This window comes from Geotrypetes seraphini, chromosome 6, assembly GCF_902459505.1.
Source record: "Geotrypetes seraphini chromosome 6, aGeoSer1.1, whole genome shotgun sequence".
NCBI lineage: Eukaryota > Metazoa > Chordata > Amphibia > Gymnophiona > Dermophiidae > Geotrypetes > Geotrypetes seraphini.
In genome coordinates, this window is record NC_047089.1 from 120321743 (window position 1) to 120347415 (window position 25673).

Here is a 25673-nt window from a genome sequence, read left to right on the forward strand (position 1 = left end):
CGATCTTCGTTTCTGTTCCATTTGTTCCCGGTATTTTGGCCCATAGAGACTCTATCTTATTTTTCGTTTCTGGCGTGTTCTCTCTGGTAGATTCGATTCCCTCTTTGATATATAGGGCAATAACCCTACATTTTTGTCCTACTTTATCTCTGTGATATAGCTTGTATCCCAGTAGCACAGTGTCCCAGACGTTTTCCTCGTTCCACTATGTTTCCTTGATGTCGATGATGTCAAGGTTATCTTTTTGTGCCATAGCTTCCAATTCCCCCATCTTATTCCTTAGGCTCCTTGTGTTTATGTACATATACTTGAGTTTGCGGCCTGTTACTTACTTGCATTTCCTTCCCTCTTGTGTCCCTTTTGATCCGTCAGGATTTCTATCTTGCCTATGATCCGGTGAGTCTTTCCCGCAATCTTCCTGTATTGTATCCTCTGGGTATACCGTTTCCCGAACCATCGACTCTTGGTTGACTGTTGGCTTTCCCCTTCTTCCTAGTTTAAAAACTTCTCAATTTGTCACTAGATGTTGCTTGCAAGTAGCCTCATTCTGTCTCCGTTGAGGAAGAGTCTGTCCTTCCTGTATAGCTTGCTCTTTCCCCATAATGTCATCCAGTTGCACACAAACTGGAATCCTTCTTCCTCACATCAGCGCCTCATCCATGCATTGACTGCTTGTAGCTCCGTCTGCCTCTTCCCATCAGCCTGTTTTACCGGAAAAATCTCTGAGAACACTACTCTTGGCGTTCTGGTCTTCACCTTCCTTCCTAGCATCCGGAACTGGTCCTTCAGTGTTTCCCTGCTGTATTTCCTGTTGCTCACATTGTTCGTTTCCACATGGATCACCACCGCCGCTTCTCCTCCTTCCGCACTGTTGATGATCCTGTCGATGCGGCTCACTATATCTTCTACCTTGGCTCCTGGTAGGCATGTCACCAGCCGATCCTTTATTATTCTCGCTATGTGGCTGTCGACTTGTCTGATGATGGAGTCCCCCATGACGATTGCTGCCCTCTCTATCTTCTCTTGTTTCTCTAGCCGCAGGTCTGTGTCCTCTGTGCACTTCCATCTTCCCTCATCCTGGCGTTGGCTTGCACCGGACTCATCTTCCTATGGGTTCCCTCAGCTGTTTCCAGGTCTTGCTGCTATGTCACCTATTCCTTCCTTGTGGTTGTCCTCCAGGTGGTTCACACTCACTGTAGGTGTATCTTGGCAGTTCCACTTTTGTTGGTGATTTTCCACAGCCTTCCTGTATGCCTCCTCAATGAACTTCTCTAACTCCCTGACTTCTTCCTCAATGGTTTCTTCTGTCTTTAAGTTTTCTGCCTCTCTGTCCTCCTCCTCCACTGCTCGAAGTGCTTCTACTTCCAGTATTTTGCCCTTCAGGAGTCTGACTTGTTTCTTCAGTTCCTCACATCCAGTGCATACATAAGATCGCTTCCCTTAAGGCCCTTCGCAAAGGCGCTCTTGCTAAGGCGAGCGCCTTTAACATAGAAACATAGAATATGACGGCAGGAAAGGGCCGATGGCCCAACAAGTCTGCCCAATCATGATCCCTTCCACCCTCGAGAAACTATCCTCTACCATATCTCTGTAGCGACCCCACATGTTTGTCCCATCGTCTCTTCAAGTCGAGCGTGCTACTAGCCTCGACTACCTGACATGGAAGACCATTCCATATATCAATCACCCTCTTGGTAAAGAAGTATTTCCTGGTGTCCCCATGAAATCTTCCTCCCCTAAGTTTTAGCGGATGTCCTCTTGTCACCGTGGGACCCATAAGAGTGAATATTTCCTCCTCCTCCTCGATGCGGCCCGTTATGTACTTGAAAGTTTCTATCATGTCCCTCCTTTCTGGGCGCTCCTCGAGCGAGTATAAGCGCAGACTGCTCAGACGATCTTCATATGAAAGATCTTTAAGTCCTGAGACCATCCTTGTGGCCATTCTCTGAACTGATTCAATTCTCTTCACATCCTTTTGGTAATGTGGCCTCCAAAACTGGACACAATACTCCAGGTGCGGTCTCACCATGGATCTGTATAATGGCAATATAACTTTGGGTTTTCAGCTGATAAAGCTTCTTCTGATGCAGCCAAGCATTTGTCTAACCTTCGTTGAGGCTTTCTCCACCTGATTTGCAGCCTTCATGGATGATTACTCCCAAGTCCCTTTCTACTTCAGTCTTTATTAAGTTTTCTCCATTTAGGGTGTATGTAGTGCAAGGATTCCCACTGCCAAGATGCATCACCTTACATTTTTTGGCATTAAAGTTTAGTTGCCAATACTGGACCTTTGTTCTAGCAAAAGTAAGTCTTGTTCCATAGTGTTTTGCGCGGTTGCGCTGTTAGGTTCAGTTGTCCTGCCCACAACGTTGCATAGTTTAGCATCGTCGGCAAATAATGCAATTTTGCCTTGAAGTCCTTGAGTCAGATCCCTTACAAAGATATTAAAATAGCATTGGGCCCAAGACCGAGACCTGCGGCACTCCACTGGTCACTTTTGACGATTTTAAGAGAGTACCGTTTACCATCATCCTTTGAAGTCTGTCGCTAAGCCACTCTTCTACCCATGCAGTCAGCGTTCCTCCTAGTCCCATCGCGTTCATCTTGTTCAATAACCTGCGGTGTGGAACGCTATCAAAAGCTTTACTAAAGTCCAAGTACACGATGTCAAGGGACTCCCCCCGTCCAGCTTTTTTGTTACCCAGTCAAAAAAGCTTATCAGGTTGGATTGGCAAGACCTTCCCTTCGTAAATCCATGTTGGTGGGGATCCCTTTAGTTTTCCTTGTCCAGAAACGTGTCTAATCTGTTTTTGATCTCCATTAGTCTACACACTATTGAAGTGAGACTTACCAGTCTATAATTCTCAGCCTCTGACCTGCATCCCTTTTTGTGAAGAGGAATAACGTTGGCGATTTTCCAGTGCAAGGAAACTCTTCCCTTGCTAAGAGACAAATTGAAAATCTCGGCTAACGGCTCCGCCAGGACATCTCTCAATTCTCAAAGTGGAGTGTAAATTATCCGGACCCAAAGCTTTATTGATCTTTAATTTTGTCAGTTCTTGGTAGACACTGCCTGAGGTAAATTCAAAGTCCCGGAATGGATCCTTCAAGCTCCCCATTGTCTATAGCTGAGGTCCAGATCCCGGTGCTTCACAAGTGAATACTGAGCAGAAGTCGTTATTTAGCAGTTCTGCTTTGTCTGCATCCGAGTCTGCGAAGTTACCGTCGGGTTTTTTTATGCGCCCGATGCCGCTTGTGTTCTTCTTCCTGTCGTTGACGTACTTGAAAAAGGATTTATCTCCCTTTTTAACCTGCCTGGCTATATTTTCTTCCATCCGGAGTTTGGCCTCTCTGACTGATGTTTTAACTTTCCTAGATTTCAACATATAGGTTTCTTTTGCTTCTGGTAGTTGTGACTGTTTGTAGGTCACAAAAGCTTTTTTCTTTTGTTTTACTAGTTCTGAAATCTCCTCGGAGAATCACTGTGATTTAATTATTCTGCGCCGCTTGCTCACGGTTTATATATTGTAACCGGTACTGTGGTCTAACCGGGACTCTACAGCACCCCTCAGTGGTTACAACAAATAATAGCACTAGCGTGTGACCCGGACTGGAGTCACCCTGCAGGCTTGGACTGACACCAATTAAATCAAAAGCCAAAATGATCAAAAAGGTAGTAAATCAAAATACTTCAGGTTTATTCTTTCCAACAAAAAAAAAATCAGGAAAAACATGAACCAAACAAACAGGTAAGAAACTATAAACCTTCCAACAGTCCAAACTCAAAAATGAGAGCAATAAACAGTTCAAAGAATAAAGTTCCGCTGCCTTCTTTACTATTTCCTTTTCAGGTTTATCCTACTCTGAGGTTAGGCTCACCTCAGAGCTTACTGCAACCTGCTCCCAAACAGGTTGTACATTTTAGTCCAAACATAGAGTTCAAGTCACTGAATTTACTATACACAGTGCTCCTATAGTGAAGCCTCTGGCAGCCCTACACTAAACTGCCAGGCAAAGGAGAGTGTCACAGGTTTGCTTTCAGATAGCTATAATATAGCCTACAAAATTGCCCTCCCAGGTAACAGCAAACCTCTCTCAAAAACTGACACTTTCAGCTTCAAAAAAAAAACCAAAAGAAAAGCAAAGCAAAATCCCAAAAGGATCAGTATCAGCACACAGTCACTTTCAATCACAGGGAGCTGAAAACACACTCACTGTTGCTGCCAATTAATACTTGCAGCTGATGGAAAGACCAACCTCCATGGCTTCCTCACAAGGACTCACTTCCTCAGGCAGGTTGTCAAGTTCCATTGGAAGATCAGCATCAGAAAGGACTTCCTCCAGCAATTCTCCAGCCTCCTGTACCTCCATGGGTGAGGCTGTATCGTCCCTGCTTGGCCCGAGGAGACTCTCAGGGAAGAGAGGTCTGAACCTTCTCCCTAGCCTGCCTGTCTGCTTGCACTCAGGTGCTGGCTTTTGTACTGCAGGGACACGCCCTATTCTACCTGAGTCAGCAGACCTGCCTGGGGTTCTTGGGCTCCTCCTGTAGTGACCTAGATAGTGCTCATCCAGGAGATCCTGGGAGATTTCAGGCTCCCCCTAGTGGTTAACCTGAAAATCATCCCTATTTTTCCTAGCACAACCCTTGTCCATTCCCTTCCGGGTTTTACTCTGTGTCTTAGTGGGAACTTTAGTTGGAACCAGGTCAGGCACGATGCCTGTCTGGTTACAATATATATATGTTGGTTGCTTCTTGTAGGGTTGATTTCAGGGCCGACCATAGTACCTCAACACTCTCTGATGTGTTTTGTACTTGCAGTTTTTTATGGACATAGTCTCCCATGCTTTGAAAATCAGTTCTTTTAAAGTTAAGGACCTTAGTTGATGTATTTGATCTAGTGGCTTCTTTCTTCAGATGGAACCACACCATGTTGTGGTCGCTGGAGCCCAAGGTTTCTCCCACCGCTACTTCTGTGACGCTATCTCCATTGGTGAGTAACAGGTCCAGGATTGCCCGATCCCTGGTGGGTTCTAGTACCAACTGCTTGAGGCTTGCTCATCGCATGGAGTCTAGTAGCCTCTTGCTGCCGCTGTATGTAGCGGTAAATTTGTCCCAGTCCACATCGGGCATACTGAAGTCTCCCACTAGCACTGTGTCCCCACGCAGTGTGATGTTCTCAATGTCTTCGATTAGTCCGTCGTCCACATCGTTCCCTTGCCTTAGTAGCCTATATACAACACCAAGATACAGGCATTTATTAGTGCCCCTGGCAAGGTTCACCCAGAGGGATTCCCCTTTATATTTGATGTCTGTGATTTTAGTAACCTTAATGTCTTCCCTGATGTATAGAGCTACTCCTCCTCCTGATTTGCCTTCCCTGTCGCGACGGAGTAAGTTATATCCTGGTATAACCATGTCCCATCCGTGGGTTTCTGAGAACCATGTCTCTGATATCGCCACCACATCAAGGTCTGCATTTCTCATTTCTGTTTCCAGTTCCAGCCTAAGCTACGGGCATTAGCATGCATGGCTTTTCATTCTGTTTGTGTGTACCGCTTTCTGACCGAGACAGTTTGTCTTCATTAATCTTGTCCTTATCGCCCTCATGATATCTTATGTCCCGGCCTCCTGCTTTGTCTCCCTTTGTATTGATGTGAGGTAATTTGCTTTCTTCGGTTGTGCCTTTGTCCCCTCTGGTATGGTTTATGCCTCCTTTGGTATACGCGCGTTTACTTACCTCTGGTTCCAAGATGGATTTACTTACCCTACTTACCTTTGGTTTCAAGATGGAGTTACTTACCCTACTAGTGTGAGAGTGGATCCCCTCCCCCAGCTCACCTAGTTTAAAGCCTTCCGGAGCAAGTATCCCAGGCGTCGGCCCAGGACATGCTTTCCTCTTCTGGTTAGGTGTAAGCCATCTGGTCCCTGCATTCCCTGAAGTGCTTCTCTGTGGTCCAGGAAACCGAAGTTCATTTCTTTGCACCATCCTCTTAGCCATTCGTTAATCCTCTGGATCCATTCTCCCCTTGTCTCTTACTGGTAGAATGGAGGAGAAGACCACCTGTGCATCCATCTGCTTCAGCTTCTCTCTGAGGGCTCTGAAGTCTTCTGTTATCTTCTCCGGTGTGTTCCTGGCCGTGTCGTTTGTCCCAATGTGTATGAGGACATCGGGTGGTGGTCTTGGGGCTTGATTATTTTTCCTATGCAGGTAGTCACATCTCGGATCCTGGCTCCTGGTAGACAGCAAACCTCCCTTGATTGTAGATCTGGTCTGCATACTGGTCCTTCGGTTCCCTGTAGCATAGAGTCCCCAATGACAACCACTCTGCGCTTCTTGGGGGGGGGGGTGCTGATTTGTTGCTTCTTGGGTTGGGGTCATCTGCCGGGTCTCCTGGATATCTTCCTGTATATCCTCCTCAGTTCCATTGGTAGTTCTTTCCTGTAGTGGCAGAAATCTGTTGCTCAAGGTGATCTGTGGTGTCGATGTGATGTTGCTGTACTTGCTTGTAGAGAACCAAGAGGTGACTAGTTGCCAGGTGTCATCGTCTCGATTCTCTTCTTGTACCCCAGTCGTCTCTTCTAATGTTGAATGTCTGGTCTGTTCTCTAGGATGGACCTGTCTTCGTGCACTTGCTCTAGGATGGACCTGTCTTCGTGCACTTGCTCGGAGACTTGAGACAGTTCCTGAAGGACTTCATCGATGAATGCCTCATTCTCCCGGATACTCCTTAGCCGTCGCACTTCTTCCCTCAGACTCGTCAGTTCTTGCATGATGTCTTCGTTATGGGGTTGCTGGAAGCCCTCTTCTGTCTGCACAGAGACCGAAGTCTTCAGCTGGGGCACAGCTTCAGTCTGCACTGAGACTTCCTTCATCCTAAGGGTGGAATCCTCTTCAGTCTGTACTGAAACTGAAACTGTGGTCTTCATCTGGATCTCTTCTGCTGCCGAGGCGCTGGTTTTGATTGAAGTCTTGGTGCTTCTAGTCTTCCCTGCCATTCCTGATCTTGTCCTTCTGCTAGGGAGTTGTGTTTGGTTTGTCTGTTGACTAGTTATCTGAGTGTTGGTTTGCCTGCTAGCTGGTTATCTGAGTGTTGGTTGGTCTGCCTGTGTATTGGTTTGCCTGCTAGCTGGGTATCTGAGTGTTGGCTGGTCTGCTTGCTGTTAGTGAGTTTTCTACCTGCTTGCTTTGCTGTCTGTTGGACTGCCTTTATGTGATGCTGACTAGGTGACTAGGTTAGCCTGGTTATGTCTGTCGGGCCTGTACGGCGGTCCGGCTCTGTTTCTGCTGAGCTCTGTCTGTTTGCTGGTTGTGTGCCTCTGCTGGGTGCTTTCTGCTTCTAACTACGCTATCGGCTGGGTAATTACTGTTGCTAAGCTGACTTCCTGTTTGCTGTCCTCCTGTTTGTTGTGAGTCTGCTAGTGCTGCTGTGTTTTGGTGAGTGCTAGTTCTAGGTGTGTGGTGTGCAAGAGGTGATCCCTGCTGTGTGGCTAGGAGAAAAAAAAAGAAAACAGGAATTAAAACTTACGTTTTGGGTGGCCTAGCTTCCCAGCTCCTTCTTAAGGCTCCTTCGCGAAGGCGATCTCGCTAAGGCGAACGCCGAACGGCTGCGCACCATTGGCTCTCCTCCTTTTAAGGGGGAGTTCGGCTGGTGACGTCAGGGAGGGTAGGCGGAGCTATCTCTCACCTCTTCCCTTCTCTGCTTGGTCCGCTTGCTCCTCTTTCTGCTCTCTTACTGCCTCGTTCCGCTCCCCTCACTGCCCTCTCTGCACCTCTTTCTGCCTTTCACCACTCCTCTCTCTGTCGCGATCCGCTCCTTTCACTGCCTTCTCCGCTCCGCTCCTTGCTAGCTCGCTCTCCACTCTTTTCACTGCCCTCTCCGCTCCGATCCTTGCTAGCTCTCTCTCCGCTTCTTTCACTGCCCTCTCCGCTCCACGCTAGCTCTCTCTCAATTACCTCCTCTCGCTGTCCAGCCACGTGCTCCCTAGGCTCAGCTCCTCTTGCCTCCCTTCAGCTGGCCTAGCACAGTGGATTCTCCGCCGTTGGCTCTCCTCCTTTTAAGGGGGAGTTCGGCTGGTCACGTCGGAGGGGGGGTAGGCGGAGCTATCTCTCACCTCTTCCCCTCTCTGCTTGGTCCGCTTGCTCCTAGTTCTGCTCTCTTACTGCCTCTTTCCGCTCCCCTCACTGCCCTCTCTGCACCTCTTTCTGCCTTTCACCGCTCCTCTCTCTGTCGCGATCCGCTCTCACTGCTCCTCTCACTGCTGCGATCCGCTCCTTTTACTGCCCTCTCCACTCCACTCCGATCCTTGCTAGCTCTCTCTCCGCTCCTTTCACTGCCCTCTCCGCTCCGCGCTAGCTCTCAATTACCTCCTCTCGCTGTCAAGCCACATGCTCCTTAGGCTCAGCTCCTCTTGCCTTCCTTCGACTGTGGACTCTCCGCCTTTGGCTCTCCTTTTAAGGGGGAGTTCGGCTGGTGACGTCGGGGGGGGGGGGGGGGTAAGCAGAGCTATCTCTCACCTCTTCCCCTCTCTGCTTGGTCCGCTTGCTCCTCTTTCTGCTCTCTTACTGCCTCGTTCCGCTCCCCTCACTGCCCTCTCTGCAACTCTTTCTGCTTTTCACCGCTCCTCTCTCTGTTGTGATCCGCTCCTTTCACAGCTGAGCACTGTTGGCCCCTCCCATTTTAAGGGGGAGCTCCGGTGGATGACGTAAGGAGTGGGCGGAGCTACCTCTCGCCGCTGCCTCATGCTCTCTCCTGCCTTCTCTTGCTTCTTCTTCCCCTCTTCTCTGCTTTTCTCTCCTCCTCTCCTGCCTCCTGATTGCCTTCCCAAGCCTGTTAACTGAGCGCCGCTGGCGCCTCCCCTTTTAAGAGGGCGCTCTGGTGATGTTGGGGGTGGGCGGAGCTACCTCTTGCCGCTGCCCCTTGCTCTCTCCTGCCTTCTCTTGCTCCTTCTTCCCCTCTCCTGTCCTCTTCTCTGCTTCTGCTATTCTCTCCTTCTCCTCTCCTGCCCAAGCCTGTTAACTGAGCGCTGTTGGCCTTTTAAGGGGCAGCTCCGGTGGATGATGTCAATGGGTAGGCGGAGCTACATCTAACCGCTGCCCCTTCCTTTTTCCTGCAGTCTCCTGCTCCTTCTTCACATCTCTTGTCCTCTTCTCTGCTTTTCTCTCCTTCTCCTCTCCTGCCCGCCTGCCCAAGCCTGTTAACTGAGCGCTGTTGGCCCCTCCCCTTTTAAGGGGCAGCTCCGGTGGATGATGTCAGTGGGTAGGCGGAGCTACATCTAACTGCTGCCCCTTCCTTTTTCCTGCAGTCTTCTGCTCCTTCTTCACCTCTCTTGTCCTCTTCTCTGCTTCTGCTTTTCTCTCCTTCTCCTCTCCTGCCTCCTGCTCGCCTTCCCAAGCCTGTTAACTGAGCGCCATTGACCCCTCCCCTTTCTGTGCAGCATCTGGTTATTTCCCTAGTTAACTAGGCTATGCTTGTGGTGATTTGGAAACTTACTCTGCACTTGCTGACATGTACAGCTTGCTTTGCTCTATTTTCATTGTGTTCTCACACTGATATTTTTCACCTTACTTTTATTCTGTATTTTTAGGTGACTTATCTTATGGAGACTAATAATAAATTAGAGCCCTGTAGAATTGGAATCTATGCCAGAAACCATCTACCTTCTATTCTGGAGAAAGCTGCTTGAAGCTTATTTCTGATTTCTCTTTGCCTGACCAAGAATTAATTAAAAGACACTCTGGACTTTCTACTTTGTCCGTGGAATCTAATATCTGTACTCATCATGAAGCCTTGATTCTGACAAAGTTTGAATTTCTACAGAAAAACTGCTGTAATCCATTCAGAAAACAGAATCACAGTAATATCAAAGGTCTACACCCAATTGATCTTCCTGCAACTGATCATTTAAAAGCTATCACAAAGCACGAGTTTAAACCAGGTCAAAAGCTTTGCCCAAGATGCAGGCAAGACTTGCATGTCAAACTGCAAGATCTAAGTAGCCCTAAGTCTGATTCGGACAGTGATGACCCTACCAATGCATCTGAAAACCTCAATGCCAGCTTTTCACCACTAGGAATCTCTCCTCTAAAGATTCAACAGATTAGCAAGCACAATTCCTTAAGTTATGCTAAACGCAAACTCTCTGAAGCCGACAATGCAATTGCAGACCAAATTGCAGTTATTGGTGACTTAACTCCAGCTGATATTAAAGCAGAACCAGAAAGTGGCCAATGTAAAAGGTGTTCTGACTATCACCTTCTACTGAAGTAGAAGTTGGAACTATCTAGAATAGGGAGAAAATACAAATTTTCACTCTTGCTCCACACAGCTGGACTATTGAGAAAACTGCTTTGGAATTTAGCGTTTCAACAAGAATGGTTAAAAAGGCCAGGAAGCTGAAACAGCAGGGTGGCATTCTGGCTGTTCCAGCAACAAAGAGAGGAAAAGTGCTTGCTCAGCAGATTACACAGAAAGTCCTAGATTTTTATGAAGACGATGAAATCTTTAATTATATGCCCAGGCAAAAAAGATTATATCTCTGTTCGGATCAGTGGTGAAAAAGTGCAAAAGCAGAAAAGATTACTATTATACAATCTGAAGGAACTGTACACCACCTATCGCAGTCAGCATGGGCCTGAAATTAGGTTCTCAAAGTTCTGTGAGCTTCGGCCAAAGTGTTATGTCACAGTCAGTTTATCAGGGACTCATTCAGTCTGTGTGCACAATCCATCAGAATGTGAAACTTATGCTTTCAGCAATTGTAGTTCTAGATGACTACAAGGTGCTTCTGAATAAAACTGTCTGTGATATGAACTCAAAAAACTGCATGTTGCAGCGGTGTGAAATATGTCCTGGGCAGATCCCTCTGGAGGAATATTTTACTGAGTTCTTTGGTGAACATGATCCAGATGATATCATTGAATTTAAGCAGTGGATTCACACTGATCAGGATACACTGGAAACTCGACAGTTATCCATAGAGGACTTCACTTCCGAATTAATTGGAAAAATTTCTAATTTGGCCAGCCACTATTTTATTTCCAAGTACTAAAGTTCTTATCTGAAGGAACTGAAAGCAAATATAAAGGAGGGGCATGCTATTGTTTTGATGGACTTTGCTGAAAATTATTCCTTCATCGTTCAGGATGCAGTACAGGGGTTTCACTGGGAAAATAGCCAAGCAACATTACACCCCTTCGTTGTCCACTTCTGCAATCCTGATATCCAAAGCCTATGCATATGCGTGATCAGTGACTACTTGTGTCACAATACTATTGCTGTTCATGCATTTTTGACAAAGCTTATTCTGCAACTGAAGGAAGTCTTGCCTGTCTTAAGCCATATTCATTACTTTAGTGATGGTTACCTCTGCAGCCATGATACTGACTTTCAAATTACTGCTGAGTGTAACTTCTTTGGCACCAGCCATGGAAAATCTCTGTGTGATGGGATTGGGGGAACAGCCAAGTGTTTAGCTGCCCATGCCAGCTTACAACGCCCTCTCAATAACCACATTTTGACATCAAGGGATCTATTTGAATTCTGTGATAAATCTGTCTCAGGAATCAAATTTTTCTTCATTGCAAAGGAAGATACTGAAGCAATAAGACCTGCTCAGAAGCAAAGGTTTAGTATGGGCCACACAGTGTTTGGAACAACAGAAAATCACCAATTTAAGCCCATAGACACTGCTAGATTCTGCATTAGCAAAATTCCAAGTGACACCAACTTATTCATTGCCAATGTCTTAGAGTCTGATACTGATCCTGAACATGTCTCTACCTTTCAAGCATCCAGCTTTCAACCTGGACACTACTTAGCTTGCATATATGATAATTCTTGGTGGATTGGTCATGTATGTGAAATTTCAATAGAAGAATGTGACATCCTAATTAATTTTTTTGCCTCCACAACGTCCTGCACAGTCATTTCACTGGCCTCCCCGCAGAGACATATGATGGATCCCTAAACAGCATACTATCGCAGGTCTTAATTCACCTATGACCAGTTCATCAGGCAGACAGTACATTTATCCACAAGCTATTTTGGCAAACATTGACCAGACTTTCAAAACCATGTGCAAGAAACGGAGTTAAAAGTTGAATTTATGTGATTAACTGATCTTTGTCAATATGTATGCGCACTTTAAATAAGTGTGGTTTTTGCACTTTTCGTTTTTGTCTTTAATAAAACTTAGAAATTTATGTGGTATTATCTGACTATTGGGAATGTCTTCCAGACAATGGATCAATAACTGATAAATATTTGGTCTCAGTGTGTAATACACTTGTCATGATCTTCACGACCAGTGGCAGTGGGTATATGAAAATGCATGGATACAGGGAAGGGGATCATAAATCAGTAACAATCTGAACTTAACTGTGAAACTTCATGTACCTTGTTCATTTGCATACAACATGGTTTGTGTTAAACATGCCTCTTTTCAATATTAAACATTTGTGCGCACATACAACTTATGCTTATCTTTGAAGCTTTAATTCTCACCAAAGAAAGGTTGGGTCCAAGATGAAACAGGATAACATCTGCAGCAAAAAAATATGCTCTTTGAAATGATATAAACCCCCACTACACATTAGAGATATTTGAATCAGTGAAAATTTGCATAAATACATAAAATACTACTTTGATTAGTCACCCATCAGCAATCTATAAATCTTTGTATATATATATAAAAAAAAATGAACACACAAAATATGATACGTGCTTAATAGTGAACGCTAAGACCTACAACTATATCCCAGTGAAATATCACAGAGAAGCTGTGTAAAGAGACCATCATTGCTTGTTCACAGTCTCACCCACCATTACTATATAACATAAGTTCTAACGACATCCACAGCTCCTGAAAAAGGAACAAAAACTACTTATCTTAGTAAGGTGGTACTGTAGTCTTTACAGCTACACCGGGTACATTCTTAATCACCACTGCTGCACAAAATGCATGTTCACTGACCCCCCCCCCCAACCCAGGTTTCACCGGTTGGCTTCATCAGGAGGGGTACTACAAAACAAAATTACACCCAGTCACTCACTCTCCTCACCACACCAAACAAAGTTCACCAAATGCACTAAATCATACAATAGAATGTTAAAACTCACTCAGCTTCAAAATATACTTCTTACAAATTCTTATAACAGGCTTACCGGGACAAACAACTTCCTTCCTCCAGCACACAGCACACTCTGGCATCGAGTTACAAACCAGCAGGCCACACCCCTTAAATACACTCCCTCTCCAAGCAATCTGAAAAAAGTCACTCCATGAGAACTCACACAGCTGACAGCTAGATTTGAAACCAGTCAAATTCACTGTTTAACCCTACTGGAGCCAAAGTGTGCCACTGAAATATAAACCTATGTTCACGATACAGCAAATACTGGGAAACACTAGTGGTTCTTCATCTGAAGCAGGGGAAAAACAAAGTTTAAAAGAGCCTGACCAGGCAAGGTCAGCAAATTTTCAGCCTATCCTGTTGGAGTCTTTTTTACGTTTACCAGCACAACCACCATGGAGCCAGTAGATGTGGAAGATCCGGTGGTGAAACCCAAAACCAACAGGACCAAGAAAGTGACTCGCAAGTGAACACAGGAGTGTTCAATTTGTCTTCGCGAATGGTATGTTTATATTTTCGGTTCACGCACACGCGCACCGTATATTTTAATGTCGCTCTCTTTGCCAGCGATACAAGATGCGTGCTACACAATCGCAAGAAAAGCGAGGGTATAATAATAAAACTGAGCGCAATTGACTATGAACCGTTTATATTGGGTATGTTTATATTTTTGGTTCGCACGCGGACCGTATTTTTTAATGTCGCTCCGGTTCGTACGCACATGCAGACCTTATATTTTAATGTCACTCCCTTTGCAAGCTATACAAGATGCGAGCTACACAATCACAAGAAAAGCTAGGGTATAAAAATAAAACTGAGTGAACTTGTTCACATTAAACTTTTGTTGGTTATCATCGAACGCTCACCCGTCTTACGCTTAGTTGTCCCGCATGGTATTAAGATTATGTATCATGTGATGTCTGATATTAATTGGATGTATAATTGAATGCAGTTATAGAATTGAAAAGTAATAAAGATGTAAACAAACATATTTGCAAGAGGTAAAAACTCTTATGCCAGCAAGACTAAAATCTGAATATGTTTAATTTGAGTGTTGCATTATCTAATGATACAATATTATTTGGTATGTCCATGAGAAAAAAAAAAGTCAAATATCAGCACATAATAATAAACCTTTATTGATCATGACTGGAGTCGCCATTCAACATATAACTAATAATTGGAAAGATCATAGTAGAATCAAGTATAGTTTCTGGTGGAATTCATTATGTCACATTTATAAAATGGAAAGAACAGTGGCAATACAAAAGGGAAGTTATAATAATTTTAATAAAATTTGGGAGCCATTAACATCTTACTGTAATGAATAGACACTATTTTCTATTGAAATATATACCGTCTTATAATTGGAAGGGGGTCTTTATACTATTTTCATTCATATTGGGAAAAGTAAGAGCGGGGAAGTGGGGTGGGGAGGTACTTATATCTATTATGTGATAATTTAGACAGATTGACAAGTGATGTATTTCATTTTAATGTTTTGATTCTTGTACACTTGATGTGTCATTGAAAATGAATAAAGATGTAAAAAAAAAATTTGAGTATGCTCATGGTTTATAGTTTTATAAAGGCATTGGGTACCATTTTCTTTTGCAGGTATCGTACATAAGAGGATATTCACATCTACAGGTATATGCATAGCTTCATTTCTTGTTTTTGCTAAATCAGAACAATAGCATAGGATCAATAGTTTGATGGTGGGGCTCATTGGTGTAAACTTTTTGCCTTGGGTGTGTAGTGAGGGTGATTGTATACCATTGTAGTGGGTCCTTTTTTGGGGCCTCTCTGCCTTCCTTCTGTCTGTGCTTAGGTATAATGACATTCTTAATCCATGATGGTTGTCAAGCCAGAATTCCACTATTAGAGGTATGATTGGAAAGATAAGTACAGACATAGTGGGTCCTGTTTGTCATATCTATGTGCTAACGTTATAAATTCTAGTCTTGCAGTGATGTGCTGAGGGATATGAATTTGCTGAAACCCGAGTGTTGTCAAGCAGTTCAATCTTGGAGGTATAATATGCAAGGTAAGTACAGAGGTATAGGGATTTGTATTTCATATCTATGTAATAACTTCATATAATCTACTATTGAAATGGACTACAAGGAAGAGACAACAATCAACAGACGACAAGCAAGAGACGACAGACATCTTCAGTCTTTTCCTGCCAGGGTTTGCACTCTTGCAGGTATAATGTGTTGTGCCATAGCGCTGAACTCTACATATGTATGGCCTAACCTCACCTATTTTACCCTTGCAGGTTTTTTTTGTGTGCTGGAGATTGGTGGGGGGCGAACATGAAGTTTACATGCATGTTATAACTCTTGCAGGTACTGGTTCAGGGTCGAAGGTCAACTACAGTTCCTGAGGGTTTCTTTTTTTTTTTTTTTTTTAATATTCTTTATTCATTTTCAAAATTACATTAAGTGTAAAATATATTCATTCACAGTAACAATAAATATATCACTTATAAACAATCATTGGTACATTTATATAAATTTTTATCCCTTCCCCTTTCCCATCCCTCCCATCCATATCTTCCATTATTATATAATATATATCCTGAACTGATAATTAAAAGGGAAATAATTTTACTTAATCCTTACAATATTTTGTTAATGGTTTCCACACATCCTGAAACTTCTTAAAGTATCCCCTTTGTAAAGCAATAAATCTTTCCATTTTATAGATATGGCATAAAGTTATAATTTAATCTCTTCCAATTATATGTAATTTGCTGAATGGCAACCCGTCATTATTAGTAGTAATTTGTTGTTGTTAGCAGAAATCTGACTTTTTGCTCTCATTTCCATACCAAATATCACAGTATCATAAGATAATGCCACTGGGTTATCTAATAAATTATTAATTTGGTCCCAAATTGATTTCCAAAAATTCATAATATATGGGCAATGAAACAATAAATGATCTAAAGTTCCTACTTCTAGATGACAATGCCAGCATCTATTAGACAAAGAACTATCTAATTTTTGCAACCTAACAGGGGTCCATAACGCTCTATGTAACAGAAAAAACCAAGTTTGTCTCATAGATGTAGACACCGTACATTTCATCCTCCAAGACCAAATTCGTGGCCATTGAGATGCAGTAATTTCATGCTTAATCTCAATGCTCCAAATATCTCTTAAACCAGTTTTTAATTTCTTTTTAGTAAATCCACTTAATATTTTATACCACTGGGCAGCCTGGTGACCCAAGAAGTCTGTCTGAAAACAAAGAAACTATAATGATTATTAAGGTTTTTCCAATCAGGGAACCCCGCCTGAATGGCATGCTTCAGTTGCAACCATCTAAAATTTTCTGATTTATTAAGTCCAAACTTATGCTGCAACTGTGAAAATTCAAGCATAGTACCATTAGAAATAACATCATCCAATATACGTATTCCTGCTATCATCCAATGCTTCCAGACTAGCCTTTCTCCGCCAATTTGAATCTTGGAGTTTACCCATATAGATTGACTTGTAGATTTGTAAATTGTTAAATTGCTTACATAAACTAAACTAAACTAAACCTTAGGTTTTTATACCGCGCCATCTCCATGGTCGTGGAGCTTGGCACGGTTTACAGGGATTGTAATGAGAAAGGAACTCCAGGGAAAGGTTTAGATGAAGATCGGAGGGAAGAAGAATGTTAGAGAGCTAGAATGTCAGAGAGGAGGGAGAGTTAGATTTTAGATACCGTAAAGTTTTCCATGTATCGGCTAGTATTCTGTTGTCCTTACTGTAGCTAGGCATTTTGATACTGAGCACATGGCACAGACGCAATGGAGACATGAGTTGCCATTCTATCCATAACCAGTCTGGGAGTTTTCCTATGAGTTCTGGGAGGATTCAATACATATCATGGCGCAAAATATAGGCTTGATGATACCTATAAAAATTTGGAAAATTTACCCCTCCCTCTGAAATTGATCTTTGTAAGGATACCAAAGCCACTCTAGGAGTTTTACCTAGCCAAATAAATTTTAACAGAATGCTATTTAATTTTTTATAAAAGGACCCTTGAAAATATACCGGTAACATACCCATCTGGTAACAAACCACAGGCAAGATCATCATCTTAATAGTTTGGATTCTCCCCCACCAAGAAAGGTGTAAAGGATTCCATTGCTCACACATTTCCGTAACCTTCTGCAGCAACGATTTTTCATTTATTTTCATTGTTTCATCCACTGTATTTTTAATCCATATGCCTAAATATTTTATTCCATCTTCCTTCCAAAGAAAAGGAAATGAATCAAACAAACCTTTTGTACAGTGTACATTGAGTGAAAGAATTTCAGATTTAGACCAATTTATCTTATAGCCCGAAAATTTCCCAAAATTCTCAATCATTTTAAGTAAACATGGAATGGTTGTCTCAGGATTCCTTAAATAGAGCAAAATATCATCTGCATAAGCCGAGATCTTATATTCTCGATCCTTATGAGGAATACCCTGAATCTCCTCCGCTTGCTGAATAGCTAATAACAAGGGTTCCAAAACAATATCAAAAAGCAAAGGAGATAAGGGACAACCTTGTCTAACCCCCCCCCCCCCCCCGTTGCAACCTAAATCCTTCTGAAAAATTATTATTAATATACAATTTAGCAACAGGGGAACTATACAATGCTTGAACCATTTGTATAAATCCTGGGCCAATACCAAACCATGCCAACGTTTGGTACATAAAGGTCCATTCAACACGATCAAAGGTCTTCTCTGCATCAAGAGATACAGAAAAAACTGGATCATTTAAGGCTTTTGACAAATTCAGCTTATGACATGCAAGCCTAGTGTTGTTAGAAGAATGCCTTTGAGCAACGAATCCTGTTTGGTGCAAACCAATAATAAAAGGGAGAGCTTTAGCCAAACGTATAGCCAAAATTTTAGCTAATAGTTTTCCATCAACATTAATTAAAGAAATAGGCCTGTAGTTTGAAACCACTGTAGGATCTTTATTTGGCTTAGGCAAAACTATGGTTAACGATTCTGCCATGGTACCTGTAATATAACCTTTATTTAGTTGAGACTGAAATAAATTTAGCAAATATGGCAACAGGGTAATTTGGAATGATTTATAAAACTCAACTGTAAAACCATCACCACCTGAAGCGGATCCAGCTCTAAGGGACTTCAATGCTATCTGCAATTCATTTATCGAAATTGGTTTTTCTAACTTTTCTTTTATATGATCAGGAACCTTCGGTCCTTCAATTAAATTTAAAAATTCGACTCCTTCCTTTTCTTTATCTAAATAAGGCTCAGAAGAATATAGATCTTTATAAAACTTCAAAAATTGTTTTAAAATAGAATCAATTTGAGAATAAGAATTCCCTTTATCATCTTTAATTGCAATTATCTTAGTTTTCCTTTTTTTTTTGCTTTCAAATAATTTGCCAATAATCTTCCTGCCTTATTTGAATTTCCTTAATACAATGCTTGTTGAGAAAATAGATCTTTTCTAATCATTTGGAAGAGATCTCATTATACTTTCCTTTCATTTTTAAGAGGTCTTGTAATGTTGAATATTCCCATTTATCTACTAATTTTGATTCTAATATCTTTATTTTTTGTTCCAAATTAGAAAATTGTTTTTTAATTTGTTTTTTAATATAAGCCGAAAATGAAATAATTTGACCTCTCATGGTTGCCTTAAAAGCATCCCATAACGTTTCCATAGAGACATCTTCCGTATTATTAATATGAAAATACTCATTCATTTTCCCTTGCATTTCCTCTATGAAATTTGGTTCCACCAGCAATGTATTATCAAATCTCCATACAGGTCTACTATCCTCTTGGTCACATATTTTAATTTTAATCCACACTCCCCCATGATCAGACAAAATAATTGGATCTATGGAGGCTTGTGTTACTTGTTGAACTAATGAGTCTGAGACAAATATATAATCTATTCTTGAAAAAGATTTATGCACATGGGAACAAAAGGAAAATTCCTGATCATTAAAATGAAAAATTCTCCATATATCTTTCAGATCACAATTTTGTACCAAATTATCTAAGCCTAATGATTTCATAACTCTACTAGGTTTTTTTTATCCATAATAGGATCAATAACAGCATTGAAATCCCCAACCACTACTAAATTCGAAGCAGCCAGTGGTAACAACAATTGTTGTAAAGATTTAAAAATTCAATTTGGTTCAAATTAGGTGCATATAGATTGAAAAGCGCCATGGAAGTATTTCCCAGAACTATATCTACATGCAACCACCTCCCTAAAGGATCAGCAGCAATTAATTTAAAATTTGCATTACATCTTTTATTTACCAGTATTGCAACGCCTGCTTTTTTCTTATCAGCTGGAGCATAAAAACATGTTTAATCCAACTTCCCTTTAGCTTTTGAGATTCTAAGGCTGACAAATGAGTCTCTTGAATGAAACATATATCTATATTTTGATCTTTCAAAAATAAAAGTGCTTTCTTCTTTTTAATTGGATGGTTTAAACCAGTGTTCTTCAACCTTTTTACACCCGTGGACCGGCAGAAAAAAAAGAATTATTTTGTGGACCGGCAAACTACTAGGACTAAAATTTAAAAACCCCATTTCCGCCCCATCTCCGCGAGTTGGTCCCCACAAATCATCTGATCCCATCCACACAAGCCTCAGTTATGATTTTATATTGAATGTATTTTATTAAAGTATAAAAAGAAACAATATTCTGTACAATTGTCATTTTATAAATACAAATAATTCAGAGCAGGATCAACAAAACCCCTGTCTCCCCTCCCCTTCACATATATCCTCTCTACTATCAAGAAAACTGAACAAGCCAAATTATTACAGAATACTACACAGAAATATCATGCTAACAGAATACTGCAGTCACACATGACAGGAATAGTTTTAGGGGAGTGCAACTAGGGCAACTGCCCCCTGGTAAGAGAGTGCCCTAAGCCAGCTGGAAGCTAAAGAGGCACTGCCTGGGCTTTGCACTCCCCAGTTATGTCTAACACCAGCTCTAGCAGGATATATATTTCAAATCTGATATATTCTAATAACAAAATAGAAATAAAATTATTTTTTTCTACCTTTTGTCGTCTCTGGTTTCTGCTTTCAATCTTCTTTTCACTCTCTTCCTTCCATCTTCTGCCCTCTCTGTCTCTTCAATCCAGCATCTGCCCCTTCCATCCACTGTCTGTCCTCTCCCCCTTCCATATGGTATCTGTCTTCTTTCTATGCCCCTCTCCCCTTTCCATCCAGCTTGTGCCCCCTCTCTCCTTTTTACATGATTCATTCCAGCTTCACTGCTCTCTTCATTTTTATCTCTCCTACACCAGATCTATCATCGTTGTTCCTCTCTGCTTATTTTTCTGCTGACCCCTTCCTATCATCAATCTCTCTACTTTCTCATGCCTATGTCTTCCCTTCCCCTCCTCTAATCTCTCTGCCAGCTGTTTCCTTCCTTTTTTCCTTCTCCCTTCCCTCCTCCTGTCCAGCAGTAATTGTCTTCCCTCCCCTCCCAGCAGCATCTCTCCTTCTCCCTCTCCAGTAGCAGCTGTCCCTTTTTTTCCTTGCCCAGCAGCTTCCCAGATTCCTTTCCCTCCTCCCCTCTCAGAAGCATCTCTCCTTCTCCCTCTCCAGTAGCAGCTGTCCCTTTTTTTCCTTGCCCAGCAGCTTCCCAGATTCATTTCCCTCCTCCCCTCCCAGCAGCATCTCTCCTTCTCCCTCTCCAGTAGCAGCTGTCCCTTTTTTCCCATGCCCAGCAGCTTCCCAGACTCTGATAGTGGTTTTCTCCCCTCCCAGCAGCTCTTCTTACTTCCCAGCGCAGCGATTCACGAAGGCAGCCTCGGGTCTTTTGTTGGGTCGCGCCACCTCTGAGGAAAGAGGAAGTTGCATCATCAGAGGCAGCCGCGACTCAGCAAAAGCCCCGAGGCTGCCTTCATGAATCGCTGTGCTGGGAAGTAAAGGAGAGCTGCAGAGAGGGGAGAAAGCCACTGTCGGAGGCTCCCCAAGATCTCTCCGGCCCAGCGCACGCTTCACATGTTGATCTTGCCGGCCCTGCGCGGACCGGCAGGAAGTTGAAGTAAGTTAATCTTGCCGGCCCTGTGCGGACCGGCAAAAATTTCCTGCGGACCGGCAGTTGAAGAACTGTGGTTTAAACCATTAACATTTAGTGAAAGTATTTTAAGTTCCATTTATATATGCATCACTTTCATATACGTTTTCTAACAAATATTCCAAACTATAATATTCCTTTGTATCAAGCATTTCCCTTAATTTATTATGCATCAAATCCCTCTCCCCCCTTATTGTTTTATATAATATAATCATAATACCCCACAAACCTCTCCCAAATCCCACCCTTACTTATTTTGCGATAACTTGAAGTCATAGGAACAGCCCAACAAACCCTCTCACCTCCCCCATAAGTATTATATAGTACTATTTCCTCTAAAAAATGCATATTAAACCATTCATACTTTTAATACATCCCAAACATATATCATATTCTTCTGCCTAACTCCATTCCATTAATATTTAATTTTGTTAAATATTTAGAACCCATTGACAAAACATATTAAGAAATTTACCACATCTTTATCTGTAATAAAACCATTTTAAACTAAAAACCATAATAATAAACATAGGATTACATTATAAGAAACAATCTTGTTTTCTGTTTTTGTTTGTTTATAATTTTGTTAAATATTTAGAATCTATTGACAAAAGCATATTAATTTATTTTTCTTTTTTTTTTCCCTTTTCTTCCTTTCATATCTTTTTCTTCTTCCCTCCATCAATCAAAACATTTCAATTCTTTAAACAATATCCCCTGCTAATACATAAGGATTCAGACCACAGTACTTTTTACCAAAAACCCAAACTAATATAGGGGGCTTGCCATTTCATGCAAGTGCTCCAATATATGGCCCAAGAGTTTTATTAGTCATATATATCAGTCCACACCAAATTCTGTACCACCATGACTCCCGCAGGATCAATATCAGTGCTTAACTCCAATTTCAGTGAACACTGATTATTCACAGCAGTACCCACTATTAATTCAGGAAGCAGGCAGATATATATCTATTAATTGAAACACTAAAAACACTCTACTTCTAGATACAAAGAATGTTTCTGTTTTTGACATCTCATTTTCTTGCCACTGCAGCCCATTAAACAAAGAAAATTATATTCATTAATCAAAATCTTGGTATTAAAGCATGGGTTCCAGGCATATTCATAGATGATAATCTCACACTTAAAACCCACACAGTCAAGATGACAGTAACTTATTCAGGTGTGATTCAAATCAAATCAGTAACCACTCTTTAGTCCTGGATTATTGGTATATTAGTCCATTTTCTTCCCATAGTTTAATCCCATGAAACCCATTAGGCATGTGCAGGTGAAACTGTCTCCCAGTTCTCTTACCAATATTGAAACCTAGTGAAACTGCACAAATCATGGCATTATTTTCACAGCAAGCAGCATAAAAACCCTTAAGGGCTCTCACTAAAAGTCATTGTTCTTCATGTCCTTTCAGCTGCCTCCATATCTGTAAGGGTTGCTGACATTCATTCATTACTCCTGCATTCTCAACCCACATCGCTAAAACCAGGCATAGAATCACGTGCATCCACCCTGCCCCGTGTACAAACAAATATACCAGAATGCATCACAGGCTGATTATACACCACTTGAGCCCCTCCTCACCTACTCAGCAACCCGGACCCGTGCCAAAAGTCTGAAAGTGCAGCGCGCTCCAGGCACTGCAACAAGTTCTTCCGGGGTCAATTACACACAGGCAATCACATGAAGGACCCAAAAATGTCTGGGTTAAGCACGCAGCCTGTTCTCCTCCTGCACGGTAAGACAATACTATATCAGAGCTTCCACAACTAATTTAATTGGTAATTTCCATCTAGTTATGTCAAAAATGTGCACTCCTTTCCAGCGGCGCCAAAGCTCTCAGACCAAGACAGGATCGGGACGTGTTCAACAAATGGAAACACCCCCTCCTCCCTGGCCCGCTCACCGACTCAAAAGACAGTAAATTTTTAATGGAGCAGAGCACAAGGTTCGGGGGGAGGGAGGAGGCGGAGCACTGCTCTAGTGTTCCGATGTTTATTCCAAGTGCCAATCTCTAGTTTCACCCCATATAATGTCACAATGTCTCTCCTCTTTAGCACTAGGAAACTTCCTGGATGATAAAGTCTTAGAACCTTCTCAAGGCCTCATTTGAAACTCCTCCCCTTACTTTTTAGAATCCTTTTGGCGTCAGGGAAACTTGAATGCCAGCAAAATTCTTTATATTTATTTTCTTTCACCATTCTGTATTAGAATCCATATCAGTTTAATTTTAAACTATTCTAATCATTCCAATACAGATATTCCCTCAATTACAGTAGCCATCTTGGTATCCATTAAAGTATATGAAGAAAAGAAATGTCCTATATTTCCTTTAAATCCAAACTTTTCACTCTCGTATAAACAACTAAAAAAAAACAAAAAACAAACCCCTATCAATTTCCTAAATATTTACTTCCATAAATAAATTAAACTCTAAATCATAGGTGTTTCTTGTGATGATAAAAATTTCTTAAGCTTCTCTGGGTCATCAAATTGATAAAATTTCTCCTTGTAAGTAACTCTCATTACTGCAGGGTAATACAGTCCATATTTAGCTCCCATATCCTTCAAAGGTTGTCTATATTGTAAGAACTTTTTCCTAATTTGAACAGTCTCTTTTGCAAAGTCCTGTAGAATGATAATTTTGGAATCTTTATATTTTACTTCTTTAACTTCTTTTGATGCTCTTAAAATTTCCAGTACATGTTGGAATCTTAATACCTTAAAAATCACAATTCTTGGCTTATCATTATTTTGACTTCTTCTCATTCCAATCCTATGTGCTTTTTCTATTTCTAATGGTACTTTTATTTTAAGTGGTAGAATTTTTGGAATTACTTCTTCCAAAAAGGCAATCATATCCTTCCCTTCAGCTCCTTCCTTTAATATAAGTATTCTTAAATTTTGATTTCTAGATCTGTTCTCCATATCAATCATTTTTTTATTTAAGTCCATTAAGATATTATGATCTTCTTTATTACTTTGTTGTATGTGCTCAATTTTTTCTATTCTATTTTCTATCTTATCCATTTTATTAGTTAATATATCAAATTTGCTGTTCATAATGTTCATTTCTTGTTTCATTTCTATCATATTCAAATTTATCTTCCTCATTTCTTCCAGTACCTCAATTATATCCAAGGCATCCATAGGCAGAGGTATCTCACTGGACTGTAGATCTTCTTTTAGTCTTTTTGTTTTTCCTGTTGACTTAGAATGAGATTCTGGTATCTTCTGTTTACTTGAAGACATTTTCTCTTGTTTGAGTTAAATTAGAAGAAATATCTGTTAATTAATTCAAATAAAAATTGCTCATGGGAGGGAGCTCAACCGTTAGCCTGCCATCTACTCAGGTCCAAGTTCCGGAATCAGTTCCTGAGGGTTTCATCGATATACTTCCAGTCTTACAGGTATGTTGTTCTTTTGAGTAGTGCACTCATGATATAGGGAATTGTATATAAATTGGAAGTCAAAATAGGATAATATCAATTGTATGGTTTCAGGAGTGAACTGCCATAGACATGGAAGTAATAACTTCACAGCGTGGGAAAGAGCACTGGGTTCATGAGGGCTATTGTTATCGTCATGACCGAGTCATAGCAGACGGTTCCTGGAGGTGTGTGCGCCGTAACTGTGTCAGAAGAAGAAAAAGGCACGTCGATGGATCTTCTGACGAGATAACGGTGCATGTGCATGCACCCAACAAAGCTAAAATTGCTGCTGAAAGAATGATGGGAGAGATACGCGAAAGAGCTGTGGCCACAGTTGAAAAGCCACAACAGATCATTCTGGGGACAACAGCGGGTTCAAGTTTAGAAGCAGCTACATTATTGCCTGCATACACCTCCATGCAGAGAACAATCAATCGAAAAAGAAATGCAGGCCATCTAGCAATGGGTAATCCCAGGTCAATAAGAGAGATCCAAATTCCTGAGCAGCTGCAAAAAAGCACGCATGGTGAACAATTACTGTTGTGGGATTCTGGCGAAAATGATGAAAGACGCATTTTCATTTTCACAACACAAGCAAATCTTGAGGTGTTGGAGCAATATGGACATTGGTTCGTGGATGGAACATTTAAAGTTGCCCCCCATTTGTTTGTACAAGTGTTTATCATCCATGCATTTGTAGACAATCGTGCACTTCCCATGGTGTATGTGTTGTTGAACAGTAAAAGGGAGGAGGACTATGAACGTGTATTAAGGAAACTGGTAGGAACCAGAAACATGTTGGCACCATTGACTATTTTGATGGACTTCGAGAGAGCAAGCCTGCAAGCTGCCCGCAAAGTATTTCCAAATGCTGCAGTTTCTGGCTGCCTGTTCCATCTGGGGCAATCACTGTGGCGCAAAATTCAACATGAGGGATTGACCGCCAACTATAGAGATGATGACAGAATAAGATCGTTTACCAA

General features: G+C 41.7%; 1 protein-coding gene across 1 annotated transcript in view; it reads right to left on the bottom strand.

Annotated features, from left to right (window-relative positions):
- The window catches only part of LOC117362907 (homocysteine S-methyltransferase 1-like), a gene marked incomplete at its 5' end in the record, with an annotated part of 574442 nt that overhangs the window by 493879 nt on the left and 54890 nt on the right, over nucleotides 1-25673 (bottom strand). The window contains one exon of the mRNA XM_033949994.1: nucleotides 12505-12542. Within this exon, the coding sequence (XP_033805885.1) occupies nucleotides 12505-12542 (38 nt within the window). The remainder of the gene's footprint in view (nucleotides 1-12504; nucleotides 12543-25673) is intronic.